The following is a 25,669-nucleotide window of genomic DNA, read 5'->3' as shown; positions in this document are numbered from 1 at the left end:
CCAAATTTGTGGGTTGCAACCAAAGCAATACTTAGGGAAAAATTTATACCTATCTAAACATTTGCATTAATAAAAGAGAGAGCTAATCAATAAATTGGGCATTCAACTAAAAAAAAAACACAACTAGAAAAAGAATAAATTTAAAATTCTCGATTAAACACCAAAATAGACATCTTAAAAATCAAAAGAAAGTTTGATGTAATTAAAGCTGAAAAAAATTGACCTAATAAATTAAAACAGGAGCTGTTTTTTTGGGGAAAAAAATTCAACAGCTATACATTGGCTAATTTGATTAAAAAATGACAGAAAGAAACCAGATTGTTAGCATCAAGAATGAAAAGCATGAATGCGAAATGAAGATGAAATTAAAGCAGTTTTTTGGGAGATACTTTGCTCAACTATATGTCAATAAAACTGACAATCTAAATGAAATAGATGAGTATTCTAAAATATATAAATGGCTCAGATTAAACAGAAGGGGAAATAGAATATTTAAGTAACCTTATCTTAGAAAAAAAAATTGAGCAAGACATAAATGAACTCCTTAAGAAAAATATCCCCTGGGCCAAATGGATTTACAAGTGAATCATACCAAATATTTAAAGACCAATTAGCAGTATTCAAATAGAATTGGAAGAGGTGGTGTTGAGGGTAAGCCAGGCTAGAGTTTGACTGGTTGTGAGCAGTGATAGGACCAGAGGTCAAGCAATTCAAGGGTAGAGGACAGCATATAGTCATGTAACCACGCTGACTAGATCTACTGCATGTTTCTTATTTGACTTCAGCTGGTGTCTCGCTGCAGCAGGACAGTCATTTTACTCTTGCCTAATTGAGCTGGGGCAGCTGGATGTCACAGTGGTTAGGGTGCTGGTCCTGGAATCAAGAAGACCTGAGTTCAGATTTGGCCTCAGACACTAACTTTGTGACCCTGGGCAAGTCAGTTAACCCTGTTTGCCTCAGTTTCCTCATCTGTAAAATGAACTGGAGAAGGAAATGACGAACCACTCCAGTACCTTTGCCAAGAAAATCCTAAATGGGGTCACAAAGAGTCAGACACAACTAAAAATTGCTGAGCAACAAAATTGAGCTTCTTACTTTGCACAGCAGCTGCTACAAGCTTTCTCTTTCCTCTTCACCTGATTCACACCTTCAGTTTTCACTGAGAAAATTGAGACTACTTTCTGCCAACTACTTCTTACCTTCTCCTTATCTCATACCCCCTAGATGTCATATACCCTGCTCCCCTGCCTGATCACTTTCACCAGTATCTTCTCCTTTTTTCCAGTCTCTGGTGAAGTAGTAGCCTTTTTCTCCAAGGCCAGACCTTGAAGAAAGAATATTTATCCTTGATCCCATCACCTCTCATTTTCTCCAGCAGATTTCTCCCACAGTTATCCCTTCGCTGACTCTAATCTTTAGTATCTCCCTAGCTACTGGTTCCTTTCCTACTGCCTACATGCATGCCTAAATCTCTTCCATTCTTAAAAAAAAGAAACTTCATTAGACCCTTCCATCCCTGCAAATTCTGTGTCTCTCTTCATTTCCTCAGCCCAACTTCTTGAAGAAGCCACCTATCCTCATTACCTCCTTGTTCTCCATTCTTATTCTCTCCTAACCCTCTTCCATCAGGCCAGTAGCCTCATCACTTAACTGAAGTATCTGTCTTCAAAGCCACTCATGATCTCTTAATTCACACATCAAATGACATTGCCTCAACTTTTTGTATTTCTCGATCTCTGCTGAACTGGATGCTGCCAACTGTCATCTCTCCCTGGATTTACTGTTCTCTTTGGATTTTTGTGACACTACTCTTTTTTGGTTTTCTGCCTGTCTATGCAATTGCTCCCTTTCATTCTCCTTTACCAGATTATTATCCATGCCTTACCCTCTAGCTAGGGGTATATCTCAAAACTCTGCCCTGATCCTTCTTTTATCACTTTGTGTTCTCTTTAGCTCCTATGGGTTTGAATTAGGCCTCATAGGTTTAATATGTCTAAAATAGAACATATTATCTCCTCTTCCCCCCTAACCAATCCCAACTTCTTGATTTCTGCGAAGGACACCACATCATTTTTTCAGTCATCCAGATTTGCAACCTTGAAGTCATTGGAGTCTCTTCATTCTTCTTCCCCACTGAATGCAATGATATACTAAATCTTGTTGTTTCTAGTCTTACAATATCTCTAACACAACCATCCCTTTAGTTCAGAATCACCTATTTACTGGACCTCTGTGTTGGTTTTCCTGGCTCAAGTCTTCCCTGACTCCAATCCATCTTCCACAGTCACCAAAGTGATTTAACTACAGAGCAGTTCTGAGCATATCCATCCCTGATACTTTGTCCCACCGTCCACACTCAATAAAGTCTAATGGCTCTCTATTACCCCCAGGATCAAATATAAACTTCTCTGGGCATCTAGACTCTTCGAAACCTGGCTCCCTCCTACCTTTCTAGTCTTATTATATGTACATTATTCCCCTCTACATGCTCTAAGGTTGTCCCTCACAGACAACCCTCCATCTCCCTTCATAATGCATTTGCATCTGCTGTCCACCACTTCTGGAATGCATTCCTTTCTCACTGCCGCTTCTTGGATCACGGCTTCAAGATTCAACTCAAGCATCTTCATCTTATGCGTGAGGCCCTTTCTTCTAGTGCCAGCTATGTATGGATGTGCTTCACTGTTAGAATGTATGCTCCTTGTTTTTGTATCTCCAGTGTGTAGCATAGTGCCTGGCACAAAGGAGATGCTTCTTAGATGCTTGTCAGTTAGTTTGGTTTAATACTAGCCAGGCAGAAATCTTGGTTTTAGTGGAGTACTTATCTGCTTTGATGCTTAGGGTGGTAATGAAGGGCTGTAATGTTATTCCAGTCACCCAGAAGAAAGTAAGTTCTACTTTTTCCTGAGGCAAGAGGTTCCAGAGCTTTGAGTTCCAGGGGAGGAATCTGAGCTGGTACACCCAACTTCTGAACTGAAATGATGATTTTGTCCTGGCTTTGAAGAAGGTATTAGATGCCATTCAACTTCAATCCCCCCTATTCTACTGAAATTATTCTTTCTCCAAATATTACCAATTACTTCATCACTAAATACAATACCCTTTTCTCACTCCTCAGCTTCTTGAGGCTCTGCAACATTTAATGCTGTTGACAAACTTTGCTTCCAGTGGGACTATGCTTTCATGGGTCTGGTTATTCCTTGTCTGTTTGACTCCTCAGTTCTCCCATCTCCTAAATGAAAGTGCCCCCCCCCAGTACTGTGTTCTTGACCCTTTTCTCTCTTTATATTTTCTCCCTAGCTATTATTATCCTTTTTTACCTTCCATTGTCATCTGTGTGGGAGATTCCAAGTTTCTGCCTCCAGACTTGACCTCTTCCTCTATACCCCCTGCTCCAAACTCTAGTCTGGAATTTGCTTTTATCTGATATTTGTTTCCACTTAGATGTCCTATTGACACTTCAAAGTCTCCATGCAAAAAAATAGACTTATCTTCCTTAAAAATCTTCTAGCCTCTTTATTTTTGCTGATGGTACCACAAATATTCTCCTAGCCATCAAGGCTTGAACCTTTGATGTTGTCTTTGACCTCACCTCTCCCTTACCCTTCACTCGATCAATTGGCAAGCCCTGTTGATTCTCTTTCAATAATATTCCTTGCATTTCCCCATTTCCTTTCTCATTTCCATTGTAGTCACCCTAGTTTGATTCTTGCCTATCCTTTTGTAATTACTTCCTAACTAGGCCTTCCTACTTCCACACTCTCTCCCCTTTAGCCTGGCTTTAATGGGGCCCACAAAATATTCCTAATATTCTTGGTCATTCTCCTACTAAATAACTTTGAGCCTAGAATATAAACTGCCGATCTTGGTGTTTAATGTGACTCTAACTAGCCTTTTCACATGTGACTTCCTTTCTCATATTCTACATTCTGTCCTTCCCAGTACCCATGACTTTAAGTTAATTGCCCATTCTTTTGGTAGAGAGAATCTTGCCATGATCCCTTCCTTTAAGTTCCAGTTCAGGTATACCATTCATTCTAGGGTTCATGACATCAGAGACCACAGCCCACTTGAGAGTCATTTTTCTGACTGCCAGTTCACCAGAATCTTCATGTCTGTGATTGGCTGTAAACTTCAGGTTCCTCCATGGATAATATAAAGTTGTGTTTTGTGGGAGCCTGGCTACATAGTACAATTAGAGTGTTCTTATGTAAACACCATGATGGAACTGCATGATCTCCAAACTTCTCAGATGTGATTTTATTATTATTATTATTATTAATTTGATTGGCTTTTCCTCTCATCTTTTTTTATTCCAATACTGTAATAAAATTGTGATACCTTTCAATGAGTGTACTCCTTCCAGTAATTCAGATGCAGATCTTCCTGTCTTGTTTAGCTCTTCCCTATTTCTGCACATGAATCTATCACAAGGAGTTCATGCAGTGGGCTGGGAACTATTTTCTTGTATTTCAATTTCCTCAAATGACTTCCTCTATTTTCAGATTTTTCATAGCACTTACTATGATTTTTTGTGCTACTTTGTGCTTGTCATATATGTACATTGTATATCACCCTGTATACAATAAATTACATCATAGTAATTTGTATAAGTGTCTTATTCTTTCTGTTAGATTGTAAGCTGCTGAGAAACCAGGGTCAGTTCCATACCATAACAAGATGTGGGGTAGGACTTTGTGTAGATTTGAATCAATTTTCCTTATGTTTTGTACATCTTCTTTATACTTTAACTTTCATAATACTTTAGTGAATGTGTGGTCTCACTGATGTGGATACTCACTTCCATAGTGCAGATGGCAAACTACCCACTCTTTCTTATCCACTGTGAGTATCATCCATGTCCTTTCCTAAGTACTCCACAGGAAGCCTACCAGATCTATGGGAGAACCTTTCTCTAGGCCTCAGAGAACCAAGTCAGCATGCAGGTTTTCTGTGTTATCTCCTAGCTCTTGCTACATGGCTTTGTCGTTGTTCAGGCATGTCTGACTTTTCATGCCCCCATTTTGGGATTTTCTCGTCAAAGATAGTGGAGTGGTTTGCCATTTCCTACTCCAGCTCATTTTACAGATGAGGAAACTGAGGCAAACATGGTTAAGTGACTTGCTGAGGGTCATGTAGCCAGGAAGTGTCTGAGACCAGATGTGAATCCAGAAAGATGAGTCTTCCTGACTTCAGGCCCAGCTGTCTATCCACTGCACCACCTAGCTGACCCATCACATGGCTTGGAAATGTCCTTTTCCTCTCATGCATCTCTTTGATATATCTGTGCATATACTATTTATTGTTGGCTATATGCTCCTGCCTATTCATGCCCACCCATGGATGTCTCCATTGTTCTTAGGTCATCTGCAGTTTTGATGCTTCTCTTTCATGATTAGAAACCATATAGCATCACCGAAAGGATACTGGAATTTAAAAGAAGCTTGGTTTTTGTTTCATAGAGAAGTTTGGAATTGTTGACAGCACCACAGAATTTTCCAATTGCAGATTCCCTCACTCTCTTTTTTTGTTCAGTTCTGGGCCCAGCTCCTCATCCAGCAATGGTCCCTGTGTAAGATAGTTTTCCAGTTTTGCTTACACTGGGGAAATCTCATTTTCAAACTACATTTTTGCATTCTGTTAGATGAAGGCATGTAAGGCAATTTTTATTCTTTAGTCAATAATTTTGATATATATGTAAGTGAAATGTGGTGTTTAGATGTGTAAGTTAACTTGAGCTTCCATTGACCATATGTCATCTTTTGCCTCTTCCTCTTATAGAATGCTTTGTTAGAAGTTCATGTATTTTCTAGCATTGAAATAAAAGTCTTTGCAGTCTTTTCTCTTATGTCTTTTTTCCCCAAAGGAACAGAATTTGCCTAGGATAAACATACAGATGGCAAAAAGATATGTTGTATATGATTTCAGTGAAATCATGCTTGTCAAAGCCCTGTGGTATCCTTTTAAAGTCATAAAATATAACACAGGAAATTGTGGATAAAGCACTAACCATCCATTCTAAGGTACATAACACCAGCAACCACATCCCACTTGAGAGCCATTCTCCTGACTGCTGTCACCAGAATCTTCATATCTGTGATTGGCTGTAAACTTCAGTTGCTTCTATAGATAATATAAAGTTGTGGGAGCCCTGGCTTCATAGCGTAATTAGGATGCTTTTAGCTAAGCACCATCATAGAACTGGTATTGGGTGACTGGGAATGTTTTCTGATAACACTGTCTCCAGACCTCAGGATTTCATTATTTTATTATGACTGTCATTACAAATTTGAGAATTGGTTTCTCCTCTCATCCTATTTATTATAGTGTTGTAATGAACCTGTTACCTCTTTTAGTGAAGGCACTCCTTCAGGTAATTAAGATTGAAACCCTTCCATGGTTTCCTGTTGTTTGAAAGATACTTACATTGTCTAGGAATAAACAATACTCATTGGGAATCCAGGAATGTTTTAATTACAGTTTACATTTATTCCCACTGAATAAATGGATACATCACCTGAACAGAGTACAGGAGAAAGTACAAAGGACTCAGATGGACACCCCATCCTTTTATATACCCTCCCTTCAGATCTCCCACCAGGCTCTTCATTGGCCAGATACAACCCCCTGACTGCTTACAGCATGCCCTCCTCCAAGCATGAGTACAAGCCTCTGACCTTTCACCTGACTGAACTGAGACCTGGTTTCTGCTAGGTCAGAGCTCTGACTGGAAGTAGTTCCAATCAATCACCTGACTTACATTCAGCTAAAGTTGGGGGGGAAGAGGGAGGAAGAATGTTTTAACCCTGTGGAAACAAAACAGCTCCCCCATCTCTTACACTGTCTTGTTCAGCTTTTCTCTATTTCTGCACATAAATTTACCACTAGGAGGGACACCCAATATGTTGGAAACCATTCTTTTAATATTGCATACTTAGCAATGGAGTACCTCAAGGGGAGGGAAGGGAATAGAATAAGCATTTATGTAGTATCTCTGTTAATACCTATTTGCCCAGTATATAACTTGCTTTGTATGCATTTGTTTGCATTTTGTCCTCCATTAGATTGTAAATTTCTTGAGGGCAGGGATTGTCTTTTGCCTCTTTTTATATCCCTGGGGCTTATACAGTGCAGCACGTAGTAAGTACTTAATAAATGTTTGATCGATTGCCTGTCACTATGTTAAGTGCTTTTTACAAATATTATTTCATTTGATATATATGACAACCCTGGGAGGTAGTTGCTATTACTATCATCATTTTATAGTTGAAGAAACTGAAGCAATCCTGGATTTTTGAAACCATACAAGCTAGGTTTAAATCCTAGATCTGCCACTTATTACCTGTGTGACCTTTGGGCAAAGGTCCATGTGCGTTAAATGGGGGGAGGAGTATTCTGATTCTCTCTGTGTGGTCCTGTTACATGATGGGATGGGGAAAAAACATGGGGAAAAAACCTGGAATAATTTATGGACAAACTGCTGCAGACCCAGAGGGGGGAAGACTGGGATGCTGAGGGGATTTGAAACTGTGGCATATGAAGGTCAATTAAAGGAGAAGGGTATGTTTTAGCTCATAGGGAAGATAGTCTCTGTTTTCAAGTATTTCCATCTGTTTTAGAGTGATTAGACTTGTATTCTATGTGTTTCCAGATGGTCAAACTAGAACTACCAAATAGAAATGATAGGAATATGGATTCTGACTCAGTAGAAGGTTACTAACAATTACAACTGTCTAGAAATGAACCAACTTTCTAATGGCATGAGCATTGCTGGAAGTGTTCAAGTATAGGCCAGCTGACTGTTTGTTGGAAGGGGGGTTGAGGGCATCATTGGCCAGTGGGGAAGAGGGGGCTGGGGCGGTGTACTAGATGACCTGGAAAATTCCTGTCTAACTTAAGAATTCTCGGAGTCTTTGCTGGTCTATCATGATAAAGTGGGATATGATGGGCTTGAGGTCTGTTCAGTCTCCTTTGCTAGCTCATCATCTAGTCTGTGCGTGTTTCCCAGGGTTCTGCCCTAGGGCCTCTTTTCCTTCCTCTTTCTCACGTGATAATCTCATCAGCTCCTGTGGGTTTAATGATCATCTCTATGCAGATGATATCCACATTTATATATCTAGCCCTTCTGCCTTGACCATTAGTCGTGCATCACCAGCTGCCTGCTGGCCATTTCAGACTGGATTGTCATGGATATCTTGAACTTAATATGTCTAAAATTGAACTCATTATCTTTCTCCATAAACCCTCTGTCAAAGCCTGCTTGTTTCTGTTGAGGTTTAGGGATGCTGGGACCTCGAAATAGTGACATTCGACCCTTGAACTCAACTCACTTTCTTTCACCCAAAGAAAAAGAAAGTTTATTAAAAATCCACCATATTGGGTAGACTCTTAAGGAATCTCAGCATTGGTTAGACTCTTACTTTTAAGGAATCTGAGCATTTGTGACACTTGTATTCACAAGCGAGCCAGATTGAAAACAGGCACTTTTGTGGAAACAAGATGAATCTTATATACAGAAAGACTGTGGGAGGGATCTAGGGGTGGCCAAGTTGTCTGGAGTGACTGGAGGAGGGATTCAGGGAGGATCTTGAGGAAGAATCTAGGGAGGATTTTGATAGGCGCGTCCAGTAGACTGGAGTGATCAGAGGTCAGAGGCCAGGAGCCTAGAAAATGGAGTTTTAGATAGGATCAAGGGTGAAAGTAGCCAAAGGCATCCAGAGATAACAGATAATGGAGGTCTAGGCTGGGTTAAGAGTAACAGAATTGGCCATAGAGATAATGAAAGGCTTATAGTCTCCGGAGAAGGCCAGATCAAGTGGGAACATTCAAGGAGTGTCCAAGGGGGTTCCCAAAGCCTGTAACCCATCATTTCCAATGTCTCAAGTTTGTAATCACGGTGTTTGTTATCCTGGACTCCTCACAGCCCATCTATCCAATAACTAATTGCCAAACCTTGCCATTCCTACCTCTACAACATCTCTGTCATCTGACTCCCTACTCACATCAGGTTCAGGTTCTCATCACCTCCTGCCTAGATCATTGCAACAGCCTCCTAGTTGGTCTCTTAGCCTTGAGTCTTTCCTCCCTCCCAGCATATCTTACACATTGCTGCCAGAATAATTTTCCTTAACTGTAAATCTGACCATGTGCCTCCACTATTAAACCTCCAATGGCTTCCTACTGACGCTATGATGAAATATAAACTCCTCTGTTTAGCTTTTTAAAACCTTAGCTCTTTAAAGCCTTTAGGGCCTGGCCCCAACTGATCTTTCTAGCTACATTGAACATGACTCTCCCTCCTATACTCCTTAGTCCATCCAAGCTGTCCTTCTCTCATTTCCTCACATACAGCACCCAGCTGCCATGTCTGTGCCTTTGCACCAGGTGAACTTGTGCCTGACATGCACTCTCTCCTTACCTCTGCCTCAGAGTCCCTCTCTTCCATGTTCGCCCTGAAGCCTTTCCTGATCCCCGCAGACTGCTAGCATCCTTCCTCCCAAACTACCTTGTTTTTGACTATTTTGTATATATTTGCATTTACTAACTTTTTACTTATTCTGTACACATTTTTATACTTTTTGTCTCCCTCCTTTAAGATACAGGCTTATTATGTGTTATATTAGGAAGGCAGAATTTATGATTTCAAAGAGAATCTCATATGTGCCTAAAAGGTCCGGAACCGCAAGATATAAGGAATTCTCTAGGCAGAAGGCAGGAGAACTAAAGCATGTATTTACACTCCACAATAACAAGCCCACAAACCAGCGTCCCCATTTTGATATTTTCATCAAAAGCTTCCAGGCCCAATAAGTCCGCCTTATAAGAGTAACTAGGAGGCCACAGAGAAGCGAGATGGTATAAGGCAAAATCGTATGCATGCTTCCCCTCTACAGTAAGAAGATTACCCACTAGCCTCTAGTCAGCTCTGCTACCGGCAGCTCAGCTTCGGCTGTAGGTGTCTCTGGCTCCAACCGGAAAAGGAAAGGAAAGGATCTTCAAGCTGTCCTCTCCCCTCTTATAGAGTTTTTGACATCATCAAGCGCCGCCTGAATGACCAGGGCCGATTGGTTCTTGACTTGGCCCCTCCCCCAGCGTAGACCACGTTAACACACCTCCCCTCAGCCAGCGCCACGACTCATCACACAGGAAGCTCTGGTCCTGCCCCGGAAGAGCAAGCCCCAGCGTCCAGGGAAGCTCAACGAGGCGAGCTGAGTCATTCAAAGAAATCAAAGTCCATTCTGGCTACATGTGTGGCAGTTATTTCATTCTTTGTACTTGAATAACCCTAGCACCCGGCACATAGTAGGCACTTAACAAATAAGTGCTTGTTAATTGATTGAGATACAAAGATTCAGGCCTTCTACAGAGGCATCAGTATGTGAGCCATACTAATTGGTCAGAATTTTTTGATCAATGATTTCATTGGGGTTGGGTGTTTTCAGTGAAGTGTTCTTACCAATTCTGGTGAACTGCTATTAAGCAACTTATAGAATTAGAGTTACCTCCAGCCGTGAGAAGTTAAAATGCATGCCTAAGGTCACACACACACACACACACACACACACTGCACTGAGGCTGTACTTGAACCCTCTTAAACCTGAGACCATTTCCCAATCCATTCTTCTAGGTGCCTGTCAATAAGAATGATGGTAATTATAATAATGTCTCACATTCCCCTGGTACCGTCTTTGCAAAGTGTTATACATTCATTATCTCAGTCAGTCTCCCTCAGTTGAGAAAAACCTGTAGCCAGGTCCTCATTGGGCAGTATTTTACTGAATTTCAGACTTGATATGTTTTTCTCAATTCTGTGATCCGGAGCATTATTGGTGTAGGATCTTTTTTTGGTATTTGTCTTACCAAAAAGTGTCCCAAGTGTGAAAATTTTGTTGCTTCTCATAGTTTATCACAATCAGTATGCCTTATGGAATAGTAGATGGGATTTGTTATCCCTCTCCTATCCCTCTACTTAAATACCTAGTTTAAATAGGTCTTAAGTAGACATAGGTTTTCCTCATCAGCTACAAGACCAGATGATAGGTGATATCCATTCTGTCTGACATGGCCATTGTGTTTCGGATAGTTCTAACTTTATTTAATTGATTTTGAAACATTGACACCCATGAGAACCAAACCATTCGAGCACCATTAATCAGTGAAATGAATATATTAGATACTGAAGTAAGAATTGATTTAAACAATATACCTCATCAGGATTTTCTATTGTTGATGCTACCTTTGAGTATATTCAGACCTGTAACTGATTAAAAACTTTTTTTGTTAAAAAAAATTAGGATCTCCTGCTTCTTGGAGCTACAGCCATTGAGGATCGTCTTCAGGCCGGTGTTCCAGAAACGATATCAACACTAATGAAAGCAGAAATTAAAATATGGATCCTAACTGGGGATAAGCAGGAAACAGCAATTAACATAGGTAATAGACTTTAAAAGAGGTAATATGCTGAAGCTGGTTTAATGATAATAAATGTGTTCTAGTGTCAAGCATAGGTACCTGATATCCTATAATTATTTCAACCTTAATTGAAAAATGGAGCCCAATAAGATTTTCCTGTCATGAGGCAAGAGAAAAGCCCCTTGAAAACATGAGGTTCTGAACACTTTTTGTATGCCGTGGATCCCTTTGGTAGTCTGAGGAAGCCTGTGGACTCCTCTTCACATTATTAAAGGAAATGCTAAATTTCAGTCAGAGGTTAGTGAAAGTAAAGATGTAATTTTGTTCCCATCCAAGTTCTTGGGCTCCCCAAAATCAATCCACAGATCCCTTGAGCACCCCCTGGTTAACTCTTGTTCTAACTAAAGTGAATGCATCTGAGTGAAAGGATATTAAGATAAAAAGCTTACGTTGTTATTCTGATTTTCTAAGGTAATGTTCTCTTCCGTGTGTGATCTATACCTTCCTTCCTTTGCTTCAAATCTTCCCTATTTTTCTGCTTGAAATATGACTTATGTGAGTTTTTATTCAATCCCTGTTCTCTTTGTAAACTCAAACTTAGCCACTGTGAGTGAAGACCTATAATATACTTTCCTAGCAAGATATCATAAAGTACAAGATATTGGCATAAATATGTGCTTTTATATAAAAGTGCTTTTTCCCCCTCAGAACTTCATATTATTCTATACCAATTTCTCATTCTGGACATATAGCTCATTATGTATGCATAACTTTGAAGTTATTTTTATGTATGTTTATGACCAGTTTTGATTGTTTAGGGACACATCCAGTTCATGGATTTTCTAGACTTTGTGCTTCTTCAGTCGGTACTATAGACTTATTAGTGCTAGTCAGCCCCAGAAAGAGAGACCAGAAAGGAAAGGTGAACTAGAAATTAATCCAACTGTTTTTGTTAGCAGTTCAAATGAAAGGTTTAGGGAGTGGGAGAATTGTATTGCTAACCAAAATTGGGTTTGATGATTATCTTTGTAATTTAATTACATGTGATTTTCCTAAAACCATTATTAAGGCATATTGAAGCTTAGTTACACATAGTGGTATACAGGCATAGCCTACCTAATGTCCTGTATGTTTTTGTGTAACTCATTATAGTAAGTAAAAAATATCCTGGGAGCAATTGGCTCTATAAGAACAATGATATCAATGGGCAATCAGCCTAACAGAGTTACAGTGGAGTTTCACAACTTTACAATGGGGCTTGGTTGTAATTTGCTAAAGATGTTGGAAGACATTATTGGTCAGGGTAAATTTTTTGCCTGATGTGTTTGTATGCTAATGACTTAAAAATTAATGTACTGGTACTTATATATATGCGATTGACTCTTAACCTCTTCAAAGTAATCCTTTTCTAACCTTCGTTACTTGAGGCTATGTTAGCACTGCTCAGAGTACTTGCTCAACTCCTTTGGGGTTAATTTTGAGGTCTCTCTATTAAACTTACTCTTGAATATCCTCAGTCATGACAAATGTCTTTAGAGGAAGTAATTGGCTTTTGGAAACAAATTCTCCATAGTCGAGGATAGGAAATAAGTTGGCGGTATAAGTTATTACTTGCAGGCTTTTAAAAAAATAAAGCGTAACTATAAAGTGGAGAGAGAGAGCGAGAGAGAGAGCGAGAGAGAGAGCGAGAGAGAGAGAGAGAGAGAGTTGAATATACTCAACTAGCTCAGAAAACCTAGCTTTACAATATACCTTGAATTCTAGAATTCTTGGTGGGTATCTTATCAGTGAATATCATTGGTTTATGATGAGGACTAAGCAGGACTGTGCTGATTTAATACAATCTTATCCCTGTTACTGGAAAAACCACTGAAAGCTCATACTCTACTGATGTCATGACATCAACACTGTAAAGAAAGGACAGTCTTGGAGAGGATGTGCATGATAAATCTCTGAGACTGCTCTTCTAGTGTCTTAATGTGGTAGAGGTAAGCTTGGATTCTCAGAGACTGAGCCCCAGGCTCTAGAAATTCCTAATGAGAAAGAAAGATTTCAAATACTGCCTGGGTGATGGATTGTAGATCTGTAAGACAGTCTCTTCCCTACTTGGCCTTAGAATTATGGATTTTGTAGCTATGGCAGATTTTAAACATACTCTTCTAAATGGCAGAGGGGTTTCAGTTTGTGTCCATGGAGGCATTATGCATACCCATAAAATTACAAATCTTTGACTCTAAAGCCTAAATGGAGCATTCAGTCCCTGATCACCATTATTTTTAATAACAAGTCACTGAAGTATGGGAATGGCTCAAATGATGAGTTTATAACGCCCATCCACTTTCTGTGTGGGAATGTTTTGTAGACCTTTTGGGTAGGGGAAGTGAGTATTGCCTGTAGGAGCTATTGATTTTGAAAAGGAACTATTCTTTGTGAATTTTTTTAAAAAATTTTTTCTATTAATTAATTTTTAGTTTTCAACATTCACTTCCACAGATTTTGAGTTCCAAATTTTCTCCCCATCTCTCCCCTCCCCCCACCCCAAGATGGCATACATTCTGATTTCCCCTTTCCCCTAATCTGCCCTCCCTTCTGTTATCCCCTGCCCTTATCTTATCCCCTTCCCTTCTATTTTCCTGTAGGTCAAGATAGATTTTTATCCCCCACTGCCTGTATATCTTATTCCCCAGTTGCATATAAAAAACAATTTTTAACACTTGTTTTTTAAAACTTTGAGTTCCACATTCTCTCCCTTCCTTCCTCCCAACCCACCCTCATTGAGAAAGCAAGTAATTCAAAATAGGTTATACATGTGTAGTCATGCAAAACACTTCCATAACAGTCATGTTGTGAAGGACTAACTATATTTACCTCCATCCTATCCTGCCCCGCACTTATTCTATTTTCTCCTTTGACCCTGTTCCCCATCAAAAATGTTTACTTCTAATTACCCCCTCCTCCAATTTGTCTTCTCTTTTATCACCTCCTCCCCCATTCCCTTCCCCTCTACTTTCATGTAGGGTAAGATAGACTTTCATACCCAATTGAGTGTGTATCTTATTCCCTCCTTAAGCCAAATCCAATGAGAATAAGGTTCACTCATTACCTTTCACCTCCCCCTCTTCCACTCCATTGTAAAAGCTTTTTCTTGCCTCTTTTATATGAGATAATTTACCCCATCCTATCTCTCCCTTTCTTTTTCTCCCAATACGTTCCTCTGTCACCCATTCATCTTATTCCTTCATATTCGACTCACCCTGTGCCCTTTGTCTGTCTGTCTCCTGTCTGTCTGTCTGCTTGTCTCTCTCTCTATATGTGTGTGTGTGTATATGTGTATATATATGTACATAGGTACCTGATATCCTACAATTATTTCAACTTTAATTGAAAAATGGAGCCCAATAAGATTTTACCGTCATGAGGCAAGAGAAAAGCCCCTTGAAAACATGAGGTTCTGAACACATTTTGTGTGTATTCCCTCCAACTACCCTTATACTGAGAAAGGTCTCATGAGTTACAAATATCACCTTTCCATGTAGGAATGTAAACAGTTCAAGTCCCTTATGATTTTTCTTTCCTGTTTAACTTTTCGCGCTTCTCTTAATTCTTATATTTGAAAGTCAGATTTTCTCTTCAGCCCTGGTCTTTTCCTTAAGAATACTTTAAAGTCTTCTATTTCCTCGAATGTCTGTTTTTTCCCCTAAAGTATTATACTCAGTTTTGCTGGGTAGGTGATTCTTGGTTTTAATCCTAGCTCCTTTGACCTCTGGAATATCATATTCCAAGCCCTCTAATGCCATGCTGTAGAAGCTGATTAATCTTGTGTTATTCTGATTATGTTTCCACAATACTTTTTTTTTCTGGCTGCTTGCAATATTTTCTCCTTGACCTGGGAACTCTGGGATATGGCTACAACATTCCTAGGAGTTTTTCTTTTGTGACCTCGTTCAGGAGGTATTTGTGAATTCTTTCAGTTTCCATTTTCCCTTCTGGTTCTAGAATATCAGGGCAGATTTCTTGAAGATGAAGTCTAGGCTCATTTTTAGATCATGGCTTTCAGGTAGTCCAATAATTTTTAAATTATCTCTTCTGAATCTATTTTCCAGGTCAGTTGTTTTTCCAATGAGATATTTCACATTGTCTTCTATTTTTCATTCTTTTGGCTTTGTTTTATCATTTCTTGCTTTCTCATAAATTCATTAGCTTCTATTTGCTCCATTCCAATTTTTAAGGAATTATTTTCTTCAGTGACCTTTTGGATCTTCTTTTCCATTTGGTTAATTCTGCTTTTTATGACATTCTTCTCCTCATTGGCTTTTTGGACCTCTTTTACCATTTGGGTTAGTCTATTTTTAAGGTGTTATTTTCTTCAGCATTTTTTGGGTCTCCTTTAGCAAGCTGTTGACTTGTTTTTCATGATTTTCTTGCATCACTCTCATTTCTCTTCCCAATTTTTCCTCTACTTCTCTCACTTGATTTTCAAAATCCTCTTTGAGACCAATTTCTATTTTTCTTGGAGGTTTTGGATGTAGGAGCTTTGCCTTTGTTGTCTTCTTCTGGCTGTATGTTTTGATCTTCCTTGTCACCAAAGTAAGATTCTGTAGTCTGATTTTTCCCCATTATTTGCTCATTTTCCCAGCCAATTACATGACTTTTTAGTTCTTTGTTAAGGTCTCTGCTTCCATCGTGGTGGGTGTACTGTCCCAAACTTCAGGTGTTCCATACAGCTGTTTTCAGAGATACCTGTAAATTTTCAGTTCTTCCAAGGTGATATGATCAAAGGAGAGGTGTTTTTTCCTCTCCTGGCCTGAGCTCTGGTCTGAGTGACCACAAACACTCTTTTCTGCCTGGGAACTGTGAGGAGGACTCTCTTTCTACTTGCCACCCCAAGCTTCACCATGCTAGTGCTCCTCCTCGCCCCAGGACTGCAACCCAGATTGAAGCAAGGGCGAAGCAAGAGAATCCTGCCTCAGAGCCAGCAAAGAGATTTCTGCAATCCACCTTTGATCAGCCTCTCGATGCCCCCAGCATCTGTGGGCTGAGACAGCTCCAGGACTAGCCATTGATGTTTCTAAGACTGGTGCTGCCACTGCTCTGGGGCTGGGGCCAGACCACATTCTTCTGTCACCCTGGTCTCACAGACCTTTCCCACTGACCTTCTAAGTTGTCTTTGGCATTTATGGGTTGAGAAGTCTGGAATCCACCACAGCTGCCAGTGATTCAGTCCACTGAGGCCTGCCCCAGCCCCATCTGTGTAGGCATGGCCCATGCTGGACTGTGTTCCTCTCCCAGTCTGGTGCAATAGACATTTCCTGTCAACCTTCCAGATTGTCTTGGGCTGGTCATTTTGTGGGTTCTCCTACTTTAGAATTTAGTCATTTTTTACAGGTATTTGAAGGGGTTTGGGGGAGAACTCAAGCAAGTCTCTGCTTTTACTCCATCCCCTTCTTTGTGAATTTTCAAATGTACTGCAAGCAAAAAAAAAATTTTTTTTCTGATGCAAATTAAAATGTGTATGTGATCTACTTTTTCCTCCATTTGTTTCATATTTTTTCTATTTTTCTACTTTAATGTGACTTTTGTAAGCTTTTTCTTTTCTTTTTTTGCAGGGCAATTGGGGTTAAGTGACTTGCCCAAGGTCACACAGCTAGTAAATGTCTCAAAAGCATCAAGTGTCTGAGGCCAGGTTTGAACTCAGGTCCTCCTGACTCCAGGGCTGGTGCTCTACTCACTGTGCTACCTAGCTACCCCTATTTTGTGAGCTTTTTCAATTCGTGTGCTCTTTGTAAACTCAAATTTAGCCACCATGAATTACCTTGTTGTGGAAATAGCGAAGAAATTGGGTTGGATAGTGCTGATGTGATACTGGATGGGGGTGGGGAGATAATTGCCTTTTTTCTCTACTGCTCTAAAATCCCATCCAAGTAAGCCTTGCAATGAGTATAGCAGGGGAGAAAGAGACAGAGACAGAGAGACAGATGGACACACACACACACACACACACACACACACACACACACACTTTTTTTTTTTTGCCTCAGCTAACCAAAGTCTGGCCAAGTTAGGAACATACGTGAGAACATACTGGCTGAAGCTCAATCTAGATAAGATAATGTGTTGCTGCTAGGTAAAGGAATTTTTACCAGCTTGCTGAATAAGGCTTTCTTTATCCTTTATCCTCAAAGGCTTCCAACGTAATTCAGTGATATTTCTTGATTCACGAACAGTGACTTCTCAGATTGTGTCTGTGTTATACTGACTCCTTGTCAAAGAAAGCTTAGTACTAAAGTCTTAACTCATGCTGCTCACAGCTCTCAGATTCTATTTAATTGGCTAATAAAGGCTATCTGAAAAGTATGACTGATTCTGAATGCCTCCTCCTTGAACACTGGAATGTTTGCCAAAGTAATACTACCTTATCTTACAGGTTTTATTCTGCCCTTATTTTCTCCCCATCTCCACCTTGCCTCTTGTCCCTAGCATACTAGTAGAGGTCTGCCAAACAACTCTTGTGTTCCTTGGTCTGAATAGCTGTAGAATTGATATTTTTGAGAAATAGCAATAGCTTATCTTTATGTAGAGCTTTATATGCTTGATAAAAAAATTCTCATTTGAGCCTTAAGAGGTATGGAGTGCAGATATTATCCCCGTTTTACATGGAAGGAAACTGAGGCTCCAGAATGAAGTGATCTAAGCTTGACTGGTTATAGGTAGAGTCAGGAATGGTTTCTGATGAATCATGACTCAAAATGTTTCTTAAGATTAGGATTATTTTGTGCCACCACACAATGTTAAACCTGGAAAAGGTCCTTAGAAGTCACCTAGTCAGTCTCCTCATTTTACACATGAAAAAATTGAGGATTGTAGAGTTGAAGGAAGAAGCTAGGTGGCACAGTGGATGGAGTGCTGGCCCTAAAATCAGAAAGACTCATCTCCCTGAGTTCAAATGCAGCCTCAGATACTTCTTAGCTTCCTGACCCTAGGCAAGTCACACAGCGCTGTTTGCCTCAGTTTCTCCTCTGCAAAATGAGCTGGAGAAGGAAATGGCAAACCACTCCAGTATCTTTGCCAGGGAAACCTCAAATTGGTTCACAGAGTGAACCAAAAAAACTGAACAAAGAGGGCATCTAAGTGGTGCAGTGGTTGGGGACTCTGATTAGCTGATTAACATTTTTTGTGGCTTTCTAGCACAACCATCCTGTTCTCTCTAATACCTGTTGTTGGATCACCCTTTATTGAGGGAAAATGTACCCCTCCTAACTTTCTTTGAACTGTCACCCATATCTACTCCTCCATAGTCCCCTAACATCTTTGTTTTCTAGTTCCATTCTCTTCTCTGAATCCATTGCTGTGTTATGAACTTCTTTTTACCTGCAGCCTGGAGGGTACTTGTTGCCCTCTAGGTCCTCAAGTATGGGCCCTTTGACTGAATCCAAATTTCACAGACTAAATCCCCTTTAAGGAGGGATTCTAACTGTCATTTAGTCCAACCACCTCATTTTACAGATAAGGAAACTGAGGAAACTGACTTATCCAAAACCATACGGGTAGTAGATGCCAGAGCAGCATCTCTAATTACAGTGCTCTTGAAATACTGGCATAATAGCTTATATAAATTTCCTAAATGACCTAGCAATGGATATGTTGTTGTTGTTGTTGTTGTTGTTGTTGTTGTTCGGTCATTTTTCAGGGTGTCCAACTCTTCATGACCCCATTTGGGGTTTTCTTGGCAAAGATCCTAGAGTGGTTTGCCATTTCTTTCTCCAGCTCATTTTACAGATGAGGAAACTGAGGCAGACAGGGTTAAATGACTTGCCCAGTGTCACACAGCTAGTAAGTGTCTGAGGCTGGATTTGAGTTCAGGAAGATGAATCTTTCTGACTTCAGGCCCAGCATCCTATCAACTGTACTACCTAGCTGCCCAGCAAAGGATATACTTGCGGTTAAATAAAATGTTTTAAATGATTTATTGATGTTAAGCCCCAGAGAGTGGCAACAGATGTGGGCTATGTTTTATGTTAGTGGTCTCGAGCCTGTGACAGATTTTTCAAGGGCTATATCTATTCCTGCTTTGTATATGAAAGCCTTCTACTGATGAACCAATATTCCCTTCTTGGAGAGACATAGCACTGATTGGCCCTCTTATACCTTGGGCACTTGAATACACCCCATGTAGCAATATAGTACATGTGGGCTTGTCCTTTCCCATTCTCCTTACCCTCCCTCCACCATTTATTTAGCTTGTTTCTAACAAACCAGGGCTACATGGTATGTTAGAAAGAGAATGAGATCTGGTGTCAGAGGTCCTGGGTTCAAATACTGGCTATTCCCTTTAATTTCTATGTGACCTTGGGCATATCACTTCTCAGTTTTGTCCTCTGTTAAATGTGAATGGTTTGTACTAGATAACTCCTAAAGTACCTTCCTCACAGGAAGGTTTGTCCTTCATTCTCGAAGAGGACTGTGACATCATGGAGGTGATGCCATGACATGCAAGCGAATTGGATTTAAGTGAGGGAGGGCTGTGCAAAGTCACCAGCCTGACTTTCTCCTCCAGAGCCATCTGTGTCCAGTGGCCAGACACACATCAGAATGACTGGAGATGGCCCTGTATGAAAGCTAGAAACTTTCTTAGTCACTCTTCATAGTGTCATAGTTAGAACAGGAACTTTTGAGGCCATCAAAAGGCCTATGTCTTTGTTTTACAGATAAGGAAACTGAGGCACAAAGAGGTTCTGGGACTTGTTAAATGTCAAATAGCTAGTAAGTGTTTGAGGAGGAATACAAGCCAAGGCCTCAATGATGGCAAGTCCAGTGCTGTAGCCATCAAACCACACTACCTTTCAATGTTGAAAAGACACTTGGACAGTTGAGGTTGTAGAGATCAGTTTCTCTATGGCTTGAGCACCTAGTTGCTCCTCATTGTTGTCACAGCCTACATTGCTTGGGTTTTTTTTGCTTCCAGGACTGCTCAAGGCTGGACCTGACCTTGAGGCCAGGCCTCCAATTCCTTTCCCCTTTCCCCTCCTTTCCCCTCCTTTCCTTTCCCCTTTCCTTTCAACTTCCCTTTCCTTTCCCCTTTCCTTTCAACTTCCCTTTCCTTGCCCCTTGCCTTGCCCCTTGCCTTCCCTGGCCTGGCCTTTCCCCTTTCCCCTTTCCTTTCCCTTCGTCTCCTTTCCCCCCTTTCCTTTCCCCTTTCCTTTCCTCCATCCCTTTCCTCCATCTATCCATCACTCTGTCTCTCAGTGATTGACCAACAGTAAGTCCCAGGCCAAACCCCACTTGGTCATTGTTTGGGCCCTGATTGACTCAGAGTGAATGTAAATAGGAATTATTACTGTTTTGACCAGAAACCCTGAGAGTCTTCTCCCAGTTTCATTTTTTTCTGTACTAGGTTAAAAAGGCCATTCTTTGGCTCATTGTTTTTACCTAGCTTTAATCGATGAATGGTCAAACTGCCAAGGACCTTCTTTAAAAGGCCAAGGTCTTCCACCTCATCTCTAGTCATCCTGATGTTTATCTGGCTACTGGACCCAGATAGCTCTGGAGGAGAAAGTCAGGCTGCTCACTTTGCACAACCCCCCCTCACTTAAACCCAATTCACTTGCATGTCGTGGCATCACCTCTATGATGTCATGGCCCTCTTCTAGAATGAAGGATAAACTACAACCCTGAGAGGAAGGTGCAGCAACCTTCCAGCTCTCTAACTGGGATTCTGAGATCATGAGCTTCTTATGTCATGTGCCTTCTCTGTTCCCCATTGTACCTAACAGTGCTAGGCATGAATTAGTGACTCAATATATTTCCGAATTCTTAAAATGATTTTGCCTTCTCAAGCAGGTGGGCTTTTCAGCCTTCATCTAGGATTTAGAAAATCCTATTTCTTTGAAACAAGGTATAGGAAGAAGGAGAAGGAGGGCACATATTTTGAATGTGCAATTTGGGAAAGTTTGATGCTGTGATTTATGAAAGGCCATATCTTTCAGAGTTTTTGAGCTGAACATCCAAGTTTTTGTGATCACTTTTGTGATTTACTAAGTGTTTTTGGGTAGGTGGACAGCATGTATTTTGGGCAAAATCAAGTAGTTGCTAAATTTATGGCTATAGATGTGATTTATGAAACTACTTGACATTTTTCATCTGAAACCATCATGTTTCAGAACCCAAAAGGACCTCAGAGATCATTTAATCCATCCACTCATTTTACAGATGAGAGGGAGACACAGAAATCATGAGTTAGCAGCAAAATTGGTATTAGAGTCCCAGCCTGCTGACATCTAGATCAGAACTGTTTGGGTTATCCCCTGATGCCTTGTGAAATTAACAACAAACTAATTCTGTAAAATGGGTTAGGTTGTATTTGACATCTTTATAATGAAAGACTTGCTAGCTTAGGGCTCACTAGTTTTTAAAGTTTTTAAAGGCTCACTTTAGAATTTATTTTTAATGGAAATATGCATTTTTTCTCGTAGTTTATTTGCTGAAATAAAAATGCTGATTTAAATTTAACCTAATTTCAGGGTAATTTGTGGTTTTTGTGAGCCAAACTGACCTATTGAGCCTTACCTAGCAAGGTTTGCATAGATCCTGTGGTTTTTAGGAAGCATGGTCCTGGCATGAAGCCAGAATTTTGGTTTTCTGTACTTGAACTTATGCTAACTAGCCATGTTCCAGGGAGTTGGCAGTTTTATTTAGCTTAAAAATATGGCATCAGTTAGTCTAAAGTGAAATTTCAGATGTGACCAGCACTTGGATTCATGTAGTCATGGTTTTCCTTATTGTTGAAGATAATCTCTGTGGCATGTGTAGGTAGTGATACAAATGTATTGGACAGATAGTTGTCTGAGCCTGTTTTTTTAATGGAAGTAGGTCAAGGGCAAAAGTCTTTTAGTGAATATGTAACATTTTAAAAAATGATTTAAGTTGTGAATTGGTCTTTATCCCCCAAAAAGTATACTTTTCAACTTTTCCATCAGTTTCTTATTTACCTTCATTTAATGGTTTTTCTGTCACTTATGAGGGGAATATTGAAAGTTTGACCAAAGTAATGAATTAATCAATGATGGGCTTGCCAAATAGACAACCATAGTATACTCTGTTGGCCTGGCCATTGCCATTCCTGATTCAGTCTGGGCCATGAAGTTTATAACATGGTTGGCATGGATTCTGAGTCTGTGAATTTCCCACTCCTCCCAGTAAATTAATCATTCAACAGTGGTCCACCTGTTACCACCAGTGTGACCTTGGATAAGTCATTAGGACTTAGGTTCCTCATGTGTGAGGAGAGGGGGCTGGACTAGATGTCCTCAGAAGACCTTTCCAGTTGTAAATTTTTGATCTTATGCCTTGACCCTTGGATAGAAGCCTGCCACAGAAAGGGAATTTGAGGGGTTAAAGGGAAATTGGAGGGGGGTAGAAAGAGAAGGCATAGACATTGACCCCAAGGAGCTTGTTGTCTAGCTGGGGAGATGAAACCTAAACTCGAAACAAAACAGAAAACAAGACAAAATATAGTCCTGTTAGAGATAAATATAAAAGAATTTCAGCGATGACCAATCTTACCTCATGAACTAGACAGGTTAGGGAAGGTTCCATGTCAGAGGTGGGATGGGAATTTGGGACTTAAAGATGGCTGATGCTGTGAAGAAGCATGGAAGAAAAGCTGGGTCATTGTAGACAAAGGGAAGAACTGGAATTATAGCATGGAATTCTGTTCAGGTCAGTGAGCATTAGATTTCCAGTCTTTGAAATTCTTGTGCAAATGTCCCTAGCACCCAGTTATATTTTATCTCATTTTCTGTGTGACAGGTACTGTCCTAGGGATACATATAAAATTAAATATTTCCTGTCCTCAAGGACCTCATATTCTGTTGGAGGGAAACAAAAAATACACAGATAAGTAAATCCATAAAACACAACAGTTAATAAACAAACATGTAAATACCTACTACATACCAAACACTGTATTCTTGGGATACAAATAAAAAGTGAGACGGTCTTTGGCCTTGAGTTGTTTACATTCTACTGGGGACATATCATATATTCATAATGAAGAAATAAGAGCCTTGGGGGAATTGGGAAAGGTCTTTTGAGTGGGAAGGGGCCCATGAACTGAGTCTTGCAAGGAGTCAAGGGCAAGCATGCCATGGGTAGCAGGACTTGAAAAGTCATGGGTAAGGGGAACATAATGGAAAGGAAAGTGAGGTTTACGGAAAATATGGAAGACAGAGAAGTTGCCTACTTAAGGTTTCCCAGGAGTGTATCTTTTGTGAACCTGGGCTAAATTCAGAATCACATTAAACTCTAATTCTTGGGAGAACTTGGCTCTTCTTGGTGTAGGTGAGATATCTTTGAGTTGTTCGAAAGAGACTAGCATAGAAGACTTGATTATAATGATTTTATCTTAACAAACAGTATAATCAAAAGAAAAGCAGAATCAGTGAGAGAGTTTCAAAGGGTTGATATATTTGATTTGTGTTGGATGATTTCCAATGTATTTTTTTTCATTAAAAAAAAAACATTTCTGAGAACTATAGTAAAACAAACCGCATGTTACATTTTGGTTTCTTTGAACCTCGATTACACTGAAGTAATATGAAAAACAAACAGTTTTGCAGCACTGTTAATTTCAGAGGCAGAAAACATAAGTTCCCAAAGGTCCTCTCCCCAGCCACTTTATGATCCTCTTGTTAGATGGCTAGATTAAAGATCTAGACCTCAATTTACAAGTGTGGATTGACATTTCATACCTGGCTTTGACCCAGGAGCTGATCTCATTTTATCCACAAACATCAGAAATCAACTGCACCAGAATTGGAGCAGACTTAATTTAATTTGCCACATTAGCTAAGCCCAAATTGACTCCACAAAACAGCCGCAGCTTTTGTAATTACATCTGTGCTATGTGGCGACTTTCTAAGGAAATTAGCTTCATCCTACGATTTTAGAAAATGCTTTTGCCTGGTCTTAGAGCTTTGACTCACTGCATATTTAAATATGTGGTAGTTTCATCAGGGGTGCCCTCCCTCTGACACTCAGACCAGGAAATACTTAAAACATTTTCTCTAGAATATCATTGTCCAGGTTCACTTGTCAAATGGCGTCTTGCTTGAGTGGGAAGATGTGAAATAAAGCAGTGAGCCGGTATTTAAAAATTACTGCTCACTGACTGCTGCAGCTGTTGTTCCAATCAAAAACTAGTAGAAAATCCTTTGGAATTAGTTATACTGAATTCGTAACAGTCTGCTGCTTAAAGCTGTTAGTATCCTCCAGGGGAGGAGTAAGCCCAACAGAGAGGGAAATGATTAAATTTGCAATATCTCCCCTCCTCTTTTAAATGAAAATAAAATGTACCACCTTCCTTCTGGACCTAATCTAAAGGTTCATACTTTCTGGAACTTGGAAATAGAAAAAAAAGGATACAAATACTTCAGGATACAAAAAAGGTACAAATGGCTTGAATTATCTCCTAGTATTCAAATGCTGTATAACCTGCTTCTTCTTTGTTACTGTTTGCCCTAAGTCTTAATTATTCCTCATTGGAAGCCACTTTTGACAAAATGTAAGAACTGCTTTTTTTGGTCAAACATCAAACTTTCTGAGAGTGTGTTTTGTTGTTTACAAAAACGTCTTAACACATACATATACTTGTGACCCGCCGATATGCTTGCTTTGTTTTGAGCATTGTGCAACCATATTGGGATTGTAGAATCATAGTGGTATACTTTACAAAATTATCCTGAGAAGATTTTATATCATTGGAGGTACAGTTTTAAAATATGGTTAGCATAGCTAACCTATCATGTAAAGAGTCTTTGGAAAATGGCATTTTAAAAAATAATGTAACATAAGGAGAGGGGTGGTAGTGAGAATAAGCATTTATTAAGCACCTGCTGTGTGCCAGGCACTGTTCAAAGCACTTTACAAATATTATCTCCTTTGATCCTCACAACTTCCTGGGTGGTAGATGCTGTTACTGTCTCTATTTTACAGCTGAGGAGGCTGAGCCAGGCAAAGGTCAAATGGTTTGCCCGAGGTCACACAGCTAGTAAAAGTCTCAGGTTCACATTCGAACTCAAGTCCTCCTGACTCCAGGCCTGTTCACTGCACCACCTAGCTGCCTCACCAGGCTTCCTCACTTCCTAGCTGGGTGACCCTGGGCAAGTCCCTTAACCCTGTTTGCTTCAGTTTCCTCATCTGTAAAATGAAGTGCAGAGGGAAATGGAAAACCACTCCAGTATCTTTACCAAAAAATTGGCAA

At 40.0% G+C, this 25,669-nt stretch overlaps 1 protein-coding gene across 1 annotated transcript in view; it reads left to right on the top strand.

Annotated features, from left to right (window-relative positions):
* ATP8A2 (ATPase phospholipid transporting 8A2) overlaps positions 1 to 25,669 on the top strand; it is a 759,667-nt gene that overhangs the window by 269,052 nt on the left and 464,946 nt on the right. The window contains exon 23 of the mRNA XM_036745978.1: positions 11,295 to 11,433. Within this exon, the coding sequence (XP_036601873.1) occupies positions 11,295 to 11,433 (139 nt within the window). The remainder of the gene's footprint in view (positions 1 to 11,294; positions 11,434 to 25,669) is intronic.

The sequence above is a fragment of the Trichosurus vulpecula genome, chromosome 2 (assembly GCF_011100635.1).
Source record: "Trichosurus vulpecula isolate mTriVul1 chromosome 2, mTriVul1.pri, whole genome shotgun sequence".
NCBI classification, from domain to species: domain Eukaryota; kingdom Metazoa; phylum Chordata; class Mammalia; order Diprotodontia; family Phalangeridae; genus Trichosurus; species Trichosurus vulpecula.
This window is presented reverse-complemented; position numbering and strand designations above follow the sequence as displayed.